Source organism: Xenopus laevis, chromosome 6S (genome assembly GCF_017654675.1).
Source record: "Xenopus laevis strain J_2021 chromosome 6S, Xenopus_laevis_v10.1, whole genome shotgun sequence".
Classification (NCBI taxonomy): domain Eukaryota; kingdom Metazoa; phylum Chordata; class Amphibia; order Anura; family Pipidae; genus Xenopus; species Xenopus laevis.
In genome coordinates this window covers 44,013,764-44,032,480 of record NC_054382.1, presented here as the reverse complement: position 1 = coordinate 44,032,480, position 18,717 = coordinate 44,013,764, and the positions used below count along the sequence as shown (strand labels likewise).

The following is an 18,717-nucleotide window of genomic DNA, read 5'->3' as shown; positions in this document are numbered from 1 at the left end:
TTTAATTGGGATATATTTGTTTAGACAGAATGAAGAATGTGTGTGTGTGTGTGTGTGTGTAAGCTATTCTCTAATTCAGCTCTCTATCCACTACATATTATAACAGTTCTGTTGTTGACTTTTCACAGAGGACATCCTCACTAAAGATGCTGGTGAGTGTGCAATATGCCTGGAAGAACTGCAGCAAGGGGACACGATAGCAAGACTGCCATGTCTATGTATATATCATAAAGGGTAAGTCATCTCTACCTCTTGCTACTGTTCTACTTTCATACAGTTAGGCCCATAAATATTTGGACAGACAACTTTTTTTCTAATGGTTCTGTACATTACCACAATGATTTTTAAATAAAACGACTCAGATGCAGTTGAACTGCAGACTATCAGATTTAATTCAGTGGATTGAACAAAAAGATTGCATAAAAATGTGAGGAACGAAAGCCTTTTTTTTTTTTTTTTTTTTTTTAAACACAATCACTTCAATTCAGGGGCTATAAAACCCTAGAGTTTATTTGAGGGGTGGGGGTGTTGTATGTGGAAGATTTTGCTGTGAACAGACAACATGCAGTCAAAGGAACTCTCCATGCAGGTGAAACAAGCCTTCCTTAAGCTGCAAAAACAGAAAAAAAAACATCCAGGAAATTGCTACAATATTAGGAGTGGCAAAATCTACAGTTTGGTACATCCTGAGAAAGAAAGCACTGGTGAACTCAGCAACGCAAAGAGGCCTGGACGTCCACTGAAGACAACAGTGGTGGATGATCGCAGAATCATTTGCATGGTGAAGAGAAACCCCTTCACAACAGCCAAACAAGTGAACAACACTCTCCAGGAGGTAGGCATATTGATATCCAAGTCTACCATAAAGAGAAGACTGCATGAAAGTAAATACAGAGGGTACACTGCAAGGTGCAAGTCACTCATAAGCATCAAGAATAGAAAGGCTAGATTGGACTTTGCTAAAAAAACATCTAAAAAAGCCAGCACAGTTCTGGAAAAACATTATTTGGACAGATGAAAGCAAGATCAACCTCTACCAGAATGATGGCAAGAAAAAAGTATGGAGAAGGGGTGGAACAGCTCATGATCCAAAGCATACCACGTCTCTATAAAACATGTGAGAGGCAGTGTGATGGCTTGGGCGTGCATGGCTGCCAGTGGCACTGGGACACTAGTGTTTATCCATGATGTGACACAGGACAGAAGCAGCCGAATGAATTCTGAGGTGTTCAGAGACACTGTCTGCTCAAATCCAGCTAAATGCAGTCAAATTGATTGGGAGGCATTTCATAATACAGATGGACAATGACCCAATACATACAGTCAAAGCAACCCAGGAGTTTATTAAAGCAAAGAAATTGAATATTCTTGAATGACCAAGTCAGTCACCTGATCTGAACCCAATTGAGCTGCATTTCACTTGTTGAAGAGTAAACTGTGGACAGAAAGGCCCACAAACAAACAACTGAAAGCCGTTGCAGTAAAGGCCTGGCAGAGCATTAAAAAGGAGGAAACCCAGAATCTGGTGATGTCCATGAGTTCAAGACTTCAGGCTGTCATTGCCAGTCTTTTTGTTCAACCCACTGAATTAAATCTGAAAATTGCAGTTCAACTGCATCTGAGTTGTTTCATTTAAATTAATTGTGGTAATGTACAGAACCAAAATTAGAAAAAAAATTGTCTGTCCAAATATTTATGGACCTAACTGTATTAGTCAACAGCAAAGTGTTTCCTGAGAAATCTCTATTGTTTGTAGCAATCAGAAACAATTGACACTATGTTGAGGGGCAGATTTATCAAGGGTTGAATTGAAAATTTAAGTTAGAATTTTCGAAAAAATCTAATTTGCTTTTTGAGATTTATCATACTCTGGCTCTTTAAGAATTCAAATTCGACTATTCGCCACCTAAAACCTGTCGTATTAGGGCTATTCCACACGGGGAGATAGCCACGCGTTTGCGGTCGCGGCGACAAAGCGCCGCGCCAGTCGCCGCGACCGGCGCAGGCGACAGTTTTGTATGGGCGCCTATGTAAAAACGCCTGTGCTAACCACACGAGGCGATGCGCTTTTCAACAGTCGCCTGAAAATGCCTCGCCAGGCTTTTAGCCCTTACTGTTTAAGTCAATGGGAGAGGTGAAGGGATCAATTTGGAGATGTTTGCAGCCTTCCTGACATTCGAGTTTTTTATCGGGGGGGGGGGAACTCTAAGTGTTTTTAGGTCATTTAAATTCGTCCAGAGTATTAAAAATTCGGTTTTATTAATAAATTTTGACATTTCGAATTTATGGGGGTTTTAAAAAACTCATATTAAATTTGAAATCTTGGCCTTGATAAACTTGCCTCTTATTGTTCATTCATTACTGTGTAGCACATTCTTGGTCAGCAATTAAGCCTGGTATGTATAATTTGGGGGTGAAGGTAATGACACATGGAGCAGTTTTCTACAGTGTGTTTTAGTTGAGAAACACCTCTTGTGTAAAGTGCTGGCACAGCAAGTACTGTTGGTTGTTGTGGAAACACACACACAGCCGCATTCAGAAATCACAAGGCTCTGTACGGCAACATTTTCTGGGCCCCCTGGTCCCCGCCCCCCAGCCCCACTCCACATCTCGCCCACCCCACAGTAAAAAAGCCAAACAGACATAAGAGCTAAAACAGTAACCCCCCTACGTTATAAAAAGCCATTGGTGATCTCGCAATATTGATGCCCCCCACACAAGTTATAAAAAGACCCGGCCATTCAAAGGTGAACAAGCTCTTTAATGGTTGTCAGAACCAGCAGTGAGGTCAATAGCAATTCCAACTTTCCCAATTCTTCTCATTTGGCCAGCAGTGCTCAAATAACAGGTGAACAATACATATCTAGGAAGGTCAGTTACTTAATGTATATGTGTATGTATGTATGTATCCAGCCTTGAGAAACAGATGATAGATCTTCACACTCTTTCTTGTTCTGCATAATGTTTGTAACTCCTGACAAATAAATTTGCTGCCAGTGTACCCGATAAAGGGCTAAAGTGACACTAAAACAATACCCAGAATAGGAGTATTTGCCTTTATATCAATAAATGCATCTTACTTTGATTGTACCTACTCTTCCACCTCTCTCTGTGCTTACAGATCTACAGTCACTTTCATCCCCTCTGCCTCCCTTACTCACATATCCCATCTTTCCTGCTATTTTATATCATCTTTCTTGGAATGGGAAGTGTGTTACTGTGTTACTTCGTGGCCTGATCTTTATTTTTTCTCTTCTTTTCAGGTGTATAGATGAATGGTTTGAAGTAAACAGATCTTGTCCTGAGCATCCTTCTGACTAGACTACTAGGGTCCTGGATGATAGGTAACAATACTTTTGTTTTGTTTTGTTTTCCTAACATTTTTCTTGTGTTCGAGAGGTTCGCCTGCACAAGGCACCTCATTCACAGGTGTAAAATAATATGGCCCCATGCAGGCCTGGGCTGGCAACCTGTGGGTTCTGGCAAAAGCTGTAAGATGCCATAGGAAGTCACTGTTTAGTGGGCCTTTGTGTACTTTAAATGCTAGAGCCTATTCTGAATCCCAGTCCAGACCCTATGCTTCATTAAGATTTATAAGATGACTGACGGCTTGCATCTTAAAGGGGTGCTTCACCTTTGAGATAACTTTTAGTATGATGTACAGTGTGATATTCTGAGACAATATGCAATTGGTTTTCATTTTTTATTATTTACATGTTTTGAGTTATTTCAACATTTTTTTTAAGCAGCTCTTCAATTTGCATTTGCAGCGCTGCAAAATATGCTGGCACTATATAAATGCATGTTAGTAATAATGTTAATAATTTTAAGCAATCTGGTTGCTAGGGTGCAAATAGAAAGATAAGGAATACCAAGTAGCAATAACAATTACAGAGCATTTGGTTTTTAGAAGGTGGTCAGCGACACCCATTTGAAAGTTGCAAAGAGTCAGAAGAAAAAGGCAAATGACTATAAAAATATAAAGAATAATAATAATGAAGACCAATAAAAAAAAGTTGCTTAGAATTGGCCATTCTATAACATACTAAAAGTTACCTTACGGGTGTACCACCCCTTTAAGTCCCATGAATTTACAACCTAGATGTTGTACTAAAAGTCCCTCTTTTCATCCAAAATACTACAGTATTTAACAAGAAGAAAATTAGACACAGTAGAAAGGTTAAGGAACACAAATACATGTTTTTTCTCATAGTGCAGTGTTTTATCCAGTGCTTGAAAATGGCCACTATTGCGCGTGCGTGTTTATGTCATTCAGATGCAAGCTGTGACCAAAATGTCAGAGTACCCTATTTCTGGCGTGAGATGTTAAAACAACAATAGCATGTGTTTGGTTATTTTTTAGTTGTAAGTCTGCTAAGCTATTGACACACCCAACAAGCCTGTGGAAACCTGCAAATATCACCATGTTTGAGATGGCAGTAGCTCCAGGCTTCCCCCATGGCACTTGCAAGCAGTTCATCAGATCAGACTGTACCGGCACAATGGTGCTTAGTGCAACTAGAGGGAAGTGCAAGAAGCTTGTGTTGTCATGTGACAAAAGAAAAGGCACTTGTGCATTCTTATACTCAAGGAGAACTAAACCCTAAAAATGAATGTGGCTAAAAATGGCATATTTTATATACTGAACTTATTGCACCCGCCTAAAGTTTCAGCTTCTCAATAGCAGCAATGATCCAGGACTTCAAACTTGTCACAGGGGGTCACCATCTTGGAAAGTGTCTGCGACACTCACATGCTCAGTGGGCTCTGAGCAGCTGTTGAGAAGCTAAGCTTAGGGGTCATAACAAATTATCAAGCAGAAAATGAGGTTGGCCTGTAATATAAGCTGATGCTACAGGGCTGATTATTAAATTCTGATATTAGTTGCACTGGTTTCTAGTGATGCACCGAATCCACTATTTTTGATTCGGCTGAACCCCCGAATCCTTCGCGAAAGATCCGGCCGAATACCAAACCAAATCCGATTCCTAATTTGCATATGCAAATTGGAGATGAGAAGGGGAAACATGTTTTACTTCCTTGTTTTGTGACAAAAAGTCACACAATTTCCCTCCCCGTCCCTAATTTGCATATGCAAATTAGGATTCCGATTCGGTTCGGCCGGGCAGAAGGATTCGGCCGAATCCTACTGAAAAAGGCCGAATCCCGAACCGAATCCTGGATTCGGTGCATCCCTACTGGTTTCTGTCCTGCCATGTAGTAATTATCTGTATTAATTACTAATCAGCCTTATATTGTGTACTGTATATTGTGAGTCGGTCCATAAACTCAGTAAGTAACAGTAGCACAGAGCATGTGCAGTGAATCAGCAGAAAAGTAGTTGGGGAGCTACTGGGGCATCTTTGGAGACACAGATCTTTACTGCTGAAGGGCTGTTGTTGCCTCTTGCTGGTACAGAAACCCAACATATAATGTACAACATTTTAGCTACTTCTTTAGTTAGGCTTTAGTTCTCCTTTAAGGGTTCAGATTTGGTTTGCCCAGTCACTCAGATACAGCAGATTCCTGCCTAAAATAAAGCTGGGATCTGGCCAAATCCTAAACCAAATCTGAGATTTGTTGCATCCCTAAAATTCAGGGAAATACAGCAAAGCTTGGGACAATGATCCCAAACATGAGGTCAAAGTAATAATGTAGTGGCTCAGGAACAAAAAAGTGAATGTACAAAGCAGTGGCAGAACTACCCTTCAATCCGCACTCCCAGCAACTGACCTTGTGTCTCACTGTCGGCTCATGAAACCTACAAGCTTTCAGGTAGGAGAGTGTCTGGGAAGGTCACATGGTCTGCTCCCTCCTGCAACTGTGGGTTCTGCTGTCTCTATAGCTACTCCAGTGTCCTACAGTAACAAAGCCCTGATCTTTACCCAGTTTGAAGTTGTGGAACAATTTGAAAAGTGTTATAAATAATAGTGAGGCTTCTGTGTTCCCAAGCAGGTCCTTTCTGTCTGGCTGAGCACTAAGGTGATTTCTTTATTTCTCTGAGCAGGTTCCTTCTCTGCTTCTGTGAGTGGAAAAGCCAATGACTACAGTGAGTACCAGAGAGACAGCATTGTATCAGTCTAAGCACCGCCAGCGCTTGTGACGGCTCTGAACGTGGGCCAATGAGCAGCAGCCTCAGTGACTCCGCCCCACGGATGCTAAAGGACTGCCTCAGAGATCAGTGTGCCAAACCTTATACAGACACACACGGAGATTCTATAGACATGCTGCACATACTCTTTAGCCCTTCCATTCCTGTTAATGGACATTTTCTATGTGAAGGCCAAAGTTACCCTGTGTCCTTTTTTTTAACATTGTAAATTGATGTTGTTTTTCTCTCTCATGTACTAAAAAAAGTTCCTGGGATTTGAGGTACTTTCTAGCAGAACTTTTCATTGTATCCCTTGTTTTTCTAGATGCCAAATTCAGTACGGTTCATTTTGTCTCTGTACCCACCCAGTTGTGGTACATTCATTGGGAGAGGGGGCCCAGCCACCAGTATATGTCAGGCTTGTGTGGTACCACGGAACTTCATGAGCTCCGGCCTGGGGCATCCAAGGCCTGAAAACTGCCGGATAAGCTGGAGTTAGATTTTACCACCCATGTCCTACATACTCATACACGACAATTCTTTCTAAATGTATCTGCCTGCCCTCCATGCCAGCGCCACTCACACCTAGTTGCCATAGCTTGTCCTTAAAGGGATACTGTCATGGGAAACATGTTTTTTTCAAAACGCATCAGTTAATAGTCCTGTCCAGCAGAATTCTGCACTGAAATCTGTTTCTCAAAAGAGCAAGCAGATTTTTTATATTTAATTTTGAAATCTGACATGGCGCTAGACATATTGGCAGTTTCCCAGCTGCCCCCAGTCATGTGACTTGTGCTCTGATAAACTTCAGTCACTCTTTACTGCAAGTTGGAGTGATATCACCCACCCCCCCAGCAGCCTAACAGCAGAACAATGGGAGGTAACCAGTAGGGATGCACCGAATCCAGTATTTTGTTCGGGATTCGGCCATTTTCAGCAGGATTCGGCCGAATCCTTGTGCCTGGCTGAACCAAATCTGAATCCTTAAAATCATGTGACTTTTTGTCACAAAACAAGGACGTAAAACATTTTTTAGCCACGCAGCTCTCTTTTTCCCCACCTCTAGGGTTGCCACCAGGCCGGTATTTTACCAGCCTGGCCGGTAAAAATGATGGTTGATCCCAATGTTATTAATAGGTAAAAAAGATAAATATATAGGAGGCCGGTATTTTTTTCTAGAAAAGGTGGCAACCCTACCCTCACTGATTTGCATATGCAAATTAGGGTTCGGTATTCCGCCGAATCTTTCACAAAGGTTTCAGGGGTTCAGCCGAATCCAAAAAAGTGGATATGTTGCATCCCTAGTAACCAGATAGCAGCTCCCTAACACAAGATAACAGCTGCCCGGTAGGTATAAGAACAGCACTCAATAGTAAAAATCCAGGTCCCACTGCGACACATTCAGTTACATTGAGTAGGAGAAACAACAGCCTGCTGTAAAGCAGTTCCATTCTAAAGTGCTGGCTCTTTCTGAAAGCACATGACCAGGCAAAATTCCCTGAGATGGAGCCTACACACCAATATTACAACTAAAAAAATACACTTGCTGGTTCAGGAATGAAATTTTATATTATAGAGTGAATTATTTGCAGTGTAAATGGTGTAATTTAGAAATAAAAACTGCATCATAAAAATCATGACAGAATCCCTTTAATGCTCTCAGCCCAGAGCACTTTTTGTGGCCACATTCATCTTGCTTTGCCGCAGATAATCCTTTGTGAACTTTTCTAAATCTTTCAAGCAGTCAGGGAAAATAAGCCATTCAAGTGCCATTTATGAGGGGGCAGTTGTGCTAATCAATCTGCCTGTTGCCTCTTCTCACAGAGTTATGTAGGGTACTGTTTCCTAAGCAAGACATGGAGCTGATAGGCCAATCACCACTCAGATCACTATAGGTAGTGCTTCACTTGTCATCACCATGTCTATCTATGAGGCTTATTTTCATCAGCACTGAAATCCCCTCTGTATAAATGCAGGCCAAGAATCAGATTGTCTGGCAGTATCCTTAGGCACTAGTGATGGGTAATGAAGAACTCCACCTGCAAAACCCTTAACCCACACCTGACCATTTTCGGCCCTGCACCCGACCCGTACTCACGTCTTCTTGCTCTTTTCACTACTTCTGTACATGCCTTTAGTTCCTAAACAGGGAATCTTTGGGAACAGAGGAGGAGTTTACTTCCCCAGTCTGACTCGCACCCAACTTTAACCTGCAGTGGTTGGGTAAATTTCAAATGTTGGCTTTGGTGAGTGCTTATGGTCCTCTTAGATCAGGAGTCCACTAAGTTTTATACCTGTGAGTTACATTTACAAATTTAAAAAGCTTTGGAGAGCAACACAAGCATGAAAAAAAGTCCCTGGGGTGCCAGTTATGAGCTGTGATTGGCCCCTATGAGGACTAACAGCCTACAAGAGGTTCTATGTGGCAGTTTTTATACAACCAAAACTTGCCTCCAAACCAGGAATTCAAAAATAAACACCTGCTTTGAGGGCAATGAGAGCAACATCCAAGGGGTTGGGGAGCAACATGTTATTCACGAGCTACTGCTTGGGGATCACTGGCCTAGATACTGATGTATTATAGAAGGGTGACATTGTATTATATGGGTAAAGGCAGTTTATCTGCCCATGTGGCTGGTTAAACAGGTAGAATTACAAATTGTTTTTGGTTTCACACAGACTGTACAGTATGAGGGGAGCATCTTATTGTAGAATGTACGCTCACTGCATATTTGTATTTATTCATATCAGCGGGAACCTTCATATTAAGCACTGACCTTAGACCAGGGATAAGCAGCACTACAGCTCCCAGCACTGCTCTATCTGAGGGAGAATACTACTTATACATAGGGTACAGTTTCCCTTTATTTAAAGCTGAAGCACATGTCATTTGTAAGTTGGTTGGTTGTACATTCTGGTTGCAATTCTCAGTCCTTTCCTTACACCTCCACCCAAGCCACAAGCACTGTGAGCAAGCCCTGAAGTTACTGTGCAGTTACATTGCTCTCATGTAGTTCCCAGCTGCAGCCTTCAATGCAACTCAAAGTAGCTTTTCTTTAATAAAGGACCCTTATATACATGACATCGTTTTCAATGGTGTCTATTAAATGGTTAATACATGGTCTGCTCACCTATGAAATTGGGGCAGGGTGCAAAGCTGAAAGCACTCTCTGCTCTCCTAGAATGAGTTTCGTCTTTCTCTATACAGTTCTGCATTCACTAGCGCTGTGTATAAGAGGGATGGGTGTTTGAGGCACACTCAGAACAAGCAAGTTGGGGGTTTCAGGGCAAGCAAGGTGCTATGGGAGCTATGGCAGGAGACAAATACAAGACTTCCGTGTGTCTTCAATACATGTGTCTCAAAGGGCTGCACCTAACTCTTTGTAAATGGGCACCTATGTCTGTTGGAAATCACTGGCATAATCTTATGATGTGAATTTGAAATATTTAATCTAATCTACATGCTGTACAAATGAAATGATTATATTCAGATTCTCTTCCTTTACTTTGGAAGCATGTCCTTGTGGTGTGGGGGAGGGGAGTTCACACTGTGTTATATACAAGATTTAGCTGGACTTATTTAACACTGGCCATCATGCTGTGCAAGCCATACACCAGGGATGTTCAACTGGGAAGCCTCTTGCTGTGGCCTCATCCACAGTTGTATTCACTATGCCAGTGCAGTTGGAAATTGCATCCATTTATTTGTATTGAAGGCAGGTTTGTCCTCTGGTGGTGCAGTTAGTTACAGATATACCACTGCACCTAATTTGTAGTAGAGCTCAGAAATGAAATACAAGTTGATGGATATGATTTCAGGGGCCCCAGTGCAGGATTCCTGGCTGCAATTCCCAGCAATCCAAAATGATTTTAGCTGTTAATGGGATTCTGAGAGGTGCAGTTCAGTTACAGCTGGTTGGACATCCTTGTCATTTTGAGCAATTGTCATTTCCCAATGTTGTATTGTACCTGAACCATAAGTTTTAATGCAGATTATTGCCTTATTAAGTCTACAAAGTAAACCTGGCAGTAGGGCATTCTAATGGTATTTCTGTATGTGATGCATTTATCCAGTTCCATCTGGCAGCTAGCTAAGGGTTCTGGGATTGGTAGCGCACCCAGTGAGAAGACATGCACACAGGAATAATTCTCTTTTGATTACACGGTACTTGTTTTAATGCAATAAATCATTTGCCTCAAACCTACAAATACGAGTGATTTGTTCTAATGCGCAGCTAACTTGCTCCCTTTCCACATACAGGACATTATTGTAAACACTATATTAAAGGCACACTGACATCAGAATAAGTACTTCTCTTCTGGGGTGCTGGAAACATTGGGTCATGGAGACATGTGCTTTTACCAGATGCTTCTATGCTCTAATTATTTAGCGCAGGGTGAGAATAATCACATCAGTTTGATTTTGCCCATTGCGTGAGTGGCCATATTGGAAAGGGATCCACTTGCCAAGCGAGCCAATTAAAATGACAACTGTATTTGACTTGGTTGAGGAACTGAAGAGGAGCTGCAGCTACTTTTCACTTTCTAAACTTCCAAAGTCTGAATAAGTAGAAAGGTAGCCAAACTGTGTATGAGATCCATACATTCAACTCCAAGGCTGACTGCTTCAATGGCAGAGAGTGTCAGCCAATATATGGCCACCTACCAACTGGATGGTACCAATCATTTTTTTTATGATGCTATAATTAAATGAGGAGGAAAAGTTAAAACTAAGTAAGTTTTATCAGAAAGGTCTATATAAATACACCAGTAAACCCTCAAAGTAATGTTGCTCTGAGTCCTCTGTCAAAAGAAACACAACATTTCTTTCCTTCTATTGTGTACACATGGGCATCTGTATCAGACTTTCTGTTTTTATCTAAAACCTACAGGGCTAGGGCTTGAGCATGCTCAGTTTGCTCCTCCCTGCTGTAATCTGAGCCCAGAGCTATGAACAAGCAGGGAGACACTCAGGCAGGAAGTGATGTCACACATTGGGGCCGATTCACCAAGGGTCGAATATCGAGGGTTAATTAACCCTCGATATTCGACTGGGAATTAAAATCCTTCGAATATCGAAGTCGAAGAATTTTAGCGCAAATACTTTGATCGAACGATTCGAAGGATTTTAATCCAACGATCAAAGGATTATCCTTCGACCAAAAAAATTTAGGAAAGCCTATGGGGACCTTCCCCATAGGCTAACATTGACTTCGGTAGCTTTTAGATGGCGAACTAGGGGGTCGAAGTTTTTTCTTAAAGAGACAGTACTTTGACTATCGAATAGTCGAACGATTTTTAGTTCAAATCCTTCGATTCGAAGTCGAAGGTCGAAGTAGCCCATTCGATGGTCGAAGTAGCCCAAAAAACACTTCGAAATTCGAAGTTTTTTTTACTTCGAATCCTTCACTCGAAGTTAGTGAATCGGCCCCTAAGCTAATATGGCAGCTGCTATCCGAAACAAACAGAGAGAGATTCTAGAGCTGTTTACTCTGGTATGGTAAAGCATTCTGCAGAATAAATATAGTGTTATAACTTGCACTATTGTGGCTAATTTATTGGCAATAAACTGCCTTGGTAGCTTTCCTTCTCCTTTTAAGCTCACGTTATTAAGACCAACTGCATATAGCAATATCCCTTCCTGTGACCTCCATTCACATTGTCGTGGTTCAACACCCTGGAACTGGGTCTTCCAGTGACACAAACGCTGATATTTCTCACTATTGTATAACAACAAGGTTATTGTGTTCATAGCAAAACATAAAGGACACAAAGCCCTCCCAGAACTTGCTGCAGTGATGTAGAGGTTATTGGGCAGTGAAGGGAAGCCAGTTTCTCAATCAATATGGCCCAACTCTTGTTAACAAGCCAAAAACAGATGTGCTAAGTAGAAACAACAAGCTCTCAGCTGTAACAAATAGTAATGTAGGCAAAGAAAGGATTTGTTTATTGATCCCTCTTATTGTTTCCTGACGGAGCATTTTTAAAATGGATTTCGGTGGAGCAGCGCCTATATTATATACACTTTATACACTTCTAGCATCAGGTATAACTGGCTCTTTGCTTTGTGACTGTAAAAATGATTCATTGTTCTTCTGTAGGTAAAACAAAGGAGCACCGACACCCATTGGGGAACAATTATCAGTATTTCAAACTTCTTATTTTTGTCAAATTGTCCATATAAACTTTTTAGTGTGACAAATGTTCTTTTTAATATGAGAGCTGATGGGTCCACTATATAAATATTCCACCTTCTGTGCTGGAGCCCAGTCACCGCCTTGTTACTGTATATGCAGGATGCATTGGATTGGCTCGTGTATTTTTGTTTCTCCGGACACTGCTGCTGATGCTTGTAGTTTGAATCCTGGCTCCAGTCCTTTTGATTTTATCAGGAGCTAATGTGTAGGAACTGTACGTGGTTCTGCCTCAATGCAATCCCAATGCCAACCTATGGGAAGCACTGGCAGTAAATATAGGGGCTCTGCTGCCCCCGGTAAATTTAAGAGCCAAAATTCCACCGATACTTTAGCCGGGGGGGTGGCACCTCAGGGCAGCGCTGAGTAATAGAACATATCAAAATAAGTTTAGAAGGTGCACACCCAAATAGAAGATGACGAGGTGCTAATCCAGCGTAGAGTTCCTAATTAAAGTCCCCAAAAACATCAGTATAAAATGAAAAAGAGGATTTCACACTCTATAGCCATAAAAAGTTCAACATTTATTATAAGCCAAAATAACATCATACAATAAATAGACGTACGCGTTTCGACCACAAGGTAGTCTTCATCAGGGGAAAAGTATCAAAAATACAAAAGAAACAAGGCTGAGTAACAGAACATACCAAAGGCCACGATTGGTGCCATCCCCTTGTTCCAAAAAATAGGTGACAATGTGACGTGTGGGTGAAACTACATGTGGCAGTGGAATGGCACCTGCTTCCAATCAGAGGACTGACAAAAGTGCCCTTATACATTATAGAAGAGTAGATTGTGACCACACTGGAGCAGGGCTGTCTTCACTTATCATTGAACCCCCCCATACTAATAAGCTAAGACCCCAATTAGCCCACTGGTCCTTTAGGAGATTGCTCCTGCTAAAAATTAGAGTGGGACCACAATGAAAATAAGGGAGCTGCATGCACATGGTTATCACTCCACAGATCAGGGGCACAACTGAGTTCTTAAGATGACCATTCACAAATAGATACAAGTTCATTAAATAAGCAGAACCAATCATATGGCACCTGGTGCAACTTTAATACCCTAGTAGTGACCAATGCAGATCTGTCAGGAGAAGGCTGTGCCAATGTGATACACATCTGATGCCAGTTTCTAATCTGCCACATATCTGGCAACATATAGGGCAAACCATTGGGAGGCCCCCATGTATGGCTGCAATTTCTTTTATAGCTTCACCAATTTGCCTTTAATGCAGCTAGGAATCACTATTATAAATTTGCTTTGCTTCTCAAATCGATCTGCTGGTTCCTATACAAAACTGCTACCGTTTAAAGCCCCCCCCCCCCCAAATGTTTGCTCTAATAAAAAGAATTTGTTCAGGATTCATCTCCAGTGCATTTCTGTCAGTCTCCTCCATTAATTGTACAGGCCTCACTAACTTCACCATTCATAGAGGCAGAGTAACGGGCAATACGGAATCACTAGAACTGTAAATCTAGATCTGAACCTATAATGGTTCAAATAAATGAGAAATTATGAAAAGAAACTTAGAGGTACGTTTATTAACAGTTGAATTTTTCTGGACGGGCTTTTTTGTTGCAAAAAATCCAAAAAGGTTGCTGGGAAAAAACCCCCCGCCTTTTCTGGATTTAGTCATTGTTGTTGAGCGACAAATTCGGGAAAGTCGCATGATTTGAATTGTCACATGGTTTTGTTGTGACTTTTCAAGCATGTGCTTTTTTCACTCCGATTGTTTAGTAAATTAAGGCCTTTTGTGGTTGGGAGTTTGGTCAATTTTTTTTTTTTTTAAATTAATGTTCAAGGCAACTGAAGGTTGTTTAATAAGCATATTGTGTCCCCAGGATTTATATACTTGAGGTTGGAATCTAAGTTGAAATAAAATAAGAAAGGCAAATAGGCCAAGAAGACATTGTTCAGTTCTTTATATAGACACAAAAGCCCTATACTGAAAAGAAATAGAGCGTTTACTAAAAATAAATATTATTTAATAGAGCGTTTACTAAAAATAAATATTATTTCTTGGGTGCCTCCATTCTGTGGTCTCACTATTTTTCATAGCTGCATTAACCCACACTGTGTAGCTGTTATTAATACAGTATGTCTTGTACTTTACTATTTAATAAAGATCTGGTGGGAAACACAAACAGAACCATTTCCAGAGTAAAGTTAAAGGCACAGTCTCACCGTTTTTCAAAACCAGTTCAATGAATAGCATACCTCCCAGCTGTCCCATTTTGAGCAGGACAGTCCCGCTTTTGACAGCTCAACCAGGGGTTGGTACTAAAATGTCCCGACTTTCTCTTTGATCTCCTGCACTGAACAGCCAGAAAACAATACAAAGTTTCTAACTTAATTGGCTTTTGGCAGAGAGCCCAAAATAGGTACTTTTGTAACAGTTTTAGATAAGGAGATCTCTTGGGAGAAGTAAGACTTGCATCTTAAAGGGCAATTCACCTTCATTCGCAAAACTGTAAGAACACATAAAACCACAGAAATGTGTTCAAACTTTCATAACCTGCCAAATTTTTTAAAATGGACATGGTAATTAGGGGGTGTGGCCACAAAAACGGATGTGGTCAAAAAATTCACCGCGCTCTGTGCTGCAAATCTTTTTGTCCCTCTTTTTGCTTCCAAAATGTTGGGAGGTATGAAATAGGGCTTATGCTAAACTTACTCTTTCAGTGGGCTACTGCTTTGTTTCACTGCATCAGGAAGTAGAATGTGGCTATAGTTTCATTTTCAAATGTTGCCCTGTTTAAAAAATATATTTCCTTAATAAAATTATAAGTTACAAAAAAAAAAATATATATATTTCCTAATTTGAACAGGAAGAAAGTAATTTTAGCACAAGCCCTATTTATTGCAGCAATGTTGAAAATGGGGGTATACTGTCCCTTTAAACTAACAGAAAGTTCAAAAGATTTCCTTTTTAAATTTCTCACTTGTAACACTATATTCGGTGTGTCCAGATTGTGTTATTGCCACCTATAGGTGGTGCTTCTATTACTTATATAATCACCAGCACATTTCAGCTAGCAGAAAAGCCACCAGTCACCTCCCATTAACTTCAATGAAACCTGCACAATAACAACATTGGTGCCACTGTTTCAAGAGTGTTCGACCTTAAAAGGACCAGAATCAGTGAGGTTGTATTTCCTTTTCAAATGAACTGGAGGTGGCACATCTGGGTAGAGTCCTGCAAGGGTCCATTTTTTGGAACCTGTACCCGCACCCTTACCCACTTGGACCCACTACCCGACCCGCAAGTATCTTATCCCCAACCCGGACCCGCTGACCATCAAGAATCAGGAAGTGCTTTCATTGTAAAGCGGAAGTGACATCATCGGAAGTAGGCGTGATCAGAAAAAAGGAGTAAAACAGTAAGTGTTGTCATTGTAAACCGGAAGTGACATAATCCGAAGTAGACGTGATCAGAAAAAAGGAGTAAAAATTGAGAAGACCCCCCCTCCCGCGACCCGCAGAACTGCCGATCCGTGTGTCTATATCCACACCCCGCAGGTTTTTGTGGGTAACTTGCGGGTACCCGACCCACTGCGGGACTCTACATCTGGGTGCTTTTTAGCCATATGAACACAAGTCATATAATTCTACATTCTCTGTATAACAGAGAAGCTTCACAATACACATGTCCTGCTGCCTGGCTATACACACACAGTGAAACTTCGATTTTCTGGATTTTACCCACATTTTTGATTTACCCAAAAACTGTTTTTTTTCCACTATGAATGTTATTATTTGTGAAAAAAAGAGGTTTATAATACTAACCAGATGTATATTTTGCCATGGTTCTGTCTGTAAATGGTCAATTCCAATTAGTCTGCCCCTTATCCAGTCCTGCACCAATCACTTATTGCTTTAGCTTGTGTATGTGACTGACAGAGAGTCTTGCACATCCCCCCATAGTGTAACATTAACACTGCAATGCTTAACCCTTGTTATTAACACACTAAATATCTCTCAAAGTTAAACTGACTCCTGTGCTTATATCCTTTCAGCACTTGAAGAAAAAGTTACTTTAACAAGTTTCCCTGATTTTACATTTTCCCAGATTTTACATAATTTTTTCCTGGTTCCCTGAAAATGGGTGACTTCCATATTGCATTGCTGACTTGTATTTCATAGGCTGGTATAAAAGAGCACCTCTAGCAGTCATTAATATATGATGATTCTGATTGTCGTCTCTGGATAATGTCTCCACTGAGAGGGGGTCACTTCCATATGGATTCTTGCAAACATACAGGAGGACTATATTGTGGGCACTGACAAATTTGTTTCTTTAATTCACTGTAACATACGTATAAACTAGAAATGAATACAATATGGGGCACATTTATCAAGGGTCGAAGTGGATTCTAGGGAATTTTCGAAGTAAAAAAATTCGAACTAATTTTTTGGATACATTGACCATCAAATAGGATACTACGACTTCGAATTTACTTAGAATTCGATTAGAAGTAAAATAGTTTGAATATTCAATAATCGAAGTACTGTCTTTTTAAAAAAAACTTCGACTTCAATAGTTGCCAAATTAAAAAAAATCGTAACATGTACGATCGTTGGAATCCCACTAACCGCACGATAATTTCGAAGGATTGGTCGGACTTCTCTAAAATTGTTCGTTCGGCAAGAAGAATCGTCGCGTCTATGGGAAACTTAAATCTCATTGTTTATTTCTTTATCTGCCAAACAATGATAAAATGGAGCTGCCATTGATTCAGTTTCCACAATGGTCTGAGAAAGGCAGCCATGAAATTCATCATACGGGTCTGTTAACCAGAAACCATTCTCTCCCATAGATTCATTTCTATCAAAGAATTCACATTTTAAAACATTATTTCCTTTTTTCTCTGTGATAATAAAACAGTAACTTGTACTTGGTTGTAATTGACCTGCATAAATTCATATTGGTGGCAAAACAATCCTATCAGCTTCATTTAATGTTTAAATGTTTTTTTTTAAGCAGACTTTACGTATGGCGATCCAAATACATAAAGATCCCTTATCCAGAAAACCCCAGTTCCCAAGAATTCTGGCTTATACAGGTATGGGACCGGTTATCCAGAATCCACAAGACCTGGGGTTATCCGGTTAAGGGATCTTTCTGTAATTTGGATCTTCACACCTTAAGTCTACTAGAAAATCATGTAAACATTAAATAAACTTAATAGGCTGGTTTTGCTTCCAATAAGGATTAATTATATGTTAGTTCGGATCAAGTGCACGCTACTGTTTTATTGTAACAGACAAAAGGGAAAACATTTTTTAAAATGTGGATTATTTGGGTAAAATTGAGTCTAAGGGAGACAACCTTTCAAGATTTCAAGATAACAGATCCCACACCTATATATCAAATATATATTAAAGAGAACTATCTTCCCTCCCAGGACATGGTTTGTTCATTCTAAGTATCAGCTCTATAGCTCTAAATCTCCAAAGCCCAAGTAACAGCAACACAAAACTAATACTGTATGGAAAAGCACTTTTCAAATGATTCATGTAACAATTATTATTGCCTGATACCATCAGGTTTGTATTGTAACAGCTGTATTCAGTTCACATGTAGAGCTGTGAACTTGGATAAAATCTATTTTTACCTTTTGTTACATGTGCCCCTATATGTACTGCCCAAAGACATAAAGTGGGACCAGACATCCTAAGCAGTGCTCGTTTTTATCCCTACAGTCAGGGCCGCCATTAGAAATCACGGAATTCAGAATTCGGGCCCAATCCCCATCCCAGATCCCGCCCACTCCACACAACAGTTAAAAGACCACACAGACATCAGTGCTAAAAAAGGTAACCCCCCCCCCCCCCCCCACAAGTTATAAAAAGCTATTGATGGTCAGGGCCCCCTTGTATGTTAAAAAAAAAAACTGTGGTGCCAGGGCCCCCCTTAAAAGTTTTTTAAAAAATTGATGGTCAGGGCCCCCTACAAGTTAAAAAAAATAATTGGTGACCAGGGCCCCCCTATATGTTAAAAAATATTGGGGCCCCAAAGAATATTTTTTTAAAAAAATATTGGCGCCAGGGCCCCCCTTACAAGTTCAAAAAAATTGGGGCCCACAGAATATTTTTTAAAAAAAACATTGGTGGCAGGGGCCTATAGAATATTAAAATAATACATTGGAGGGCCAGGGGATTAAAAAAAATTAAAAAAACACAAATTGGTGTTCAGTAGAATTGAACTCATGGCTTCAGGACTTCAACGTCGCCTCCTTTCGTGACTTTGAGTCTTTTCGCCGCTTCAGGACATCAATTTCAGCTGTTTTCGTGGCTTTGGGTCTTTTCGCCGATTCAGGACTTCGGCTGTTTGGCACTTCCACATTTCGGCTGTTTGGGACCTCGAAAATGGCCGCAGGCTTCGGCGCTGTCAAGGGGGGCCCGGCTCTTTCGAAAGTGCAGCAC

General features: G+C 40.6%; 1 protein-coding gene across 2 annotated transcripts in view; it reads left to right on the top strand.

Moving 5' to 3' along the window:
• Positions 1-6,743, top strand: part of znrf2.S (zinc and ring finger 2, E3 ubiquitin protein ligase S homeolog) — an 80,073-nt gene extending 73,330 nt beyond the window's left edge. For both annotated transcript variants that reach the window (XM_041567537.1, XM_018269320.2), the window contains 3 exons: positions 129-234; positions 3,264-3,344; positions 6,008-6,743. In XM_041567537.1, the coding sequence (XP_041423471.1) occupies positions 129-234; positions 3,264-3,321 (164 nt within the window). In that variant the 3' untranslated portion in view covers positions 3,322-3,344; positions 6,008-6,743. The remainder of the gene's footprint in view (positions 1-128; positions 235-3,263; positions 3,345-6,007) is intronic.
• Positions 6,744-18,717: the final 11,974 nt, after the last annotated feature.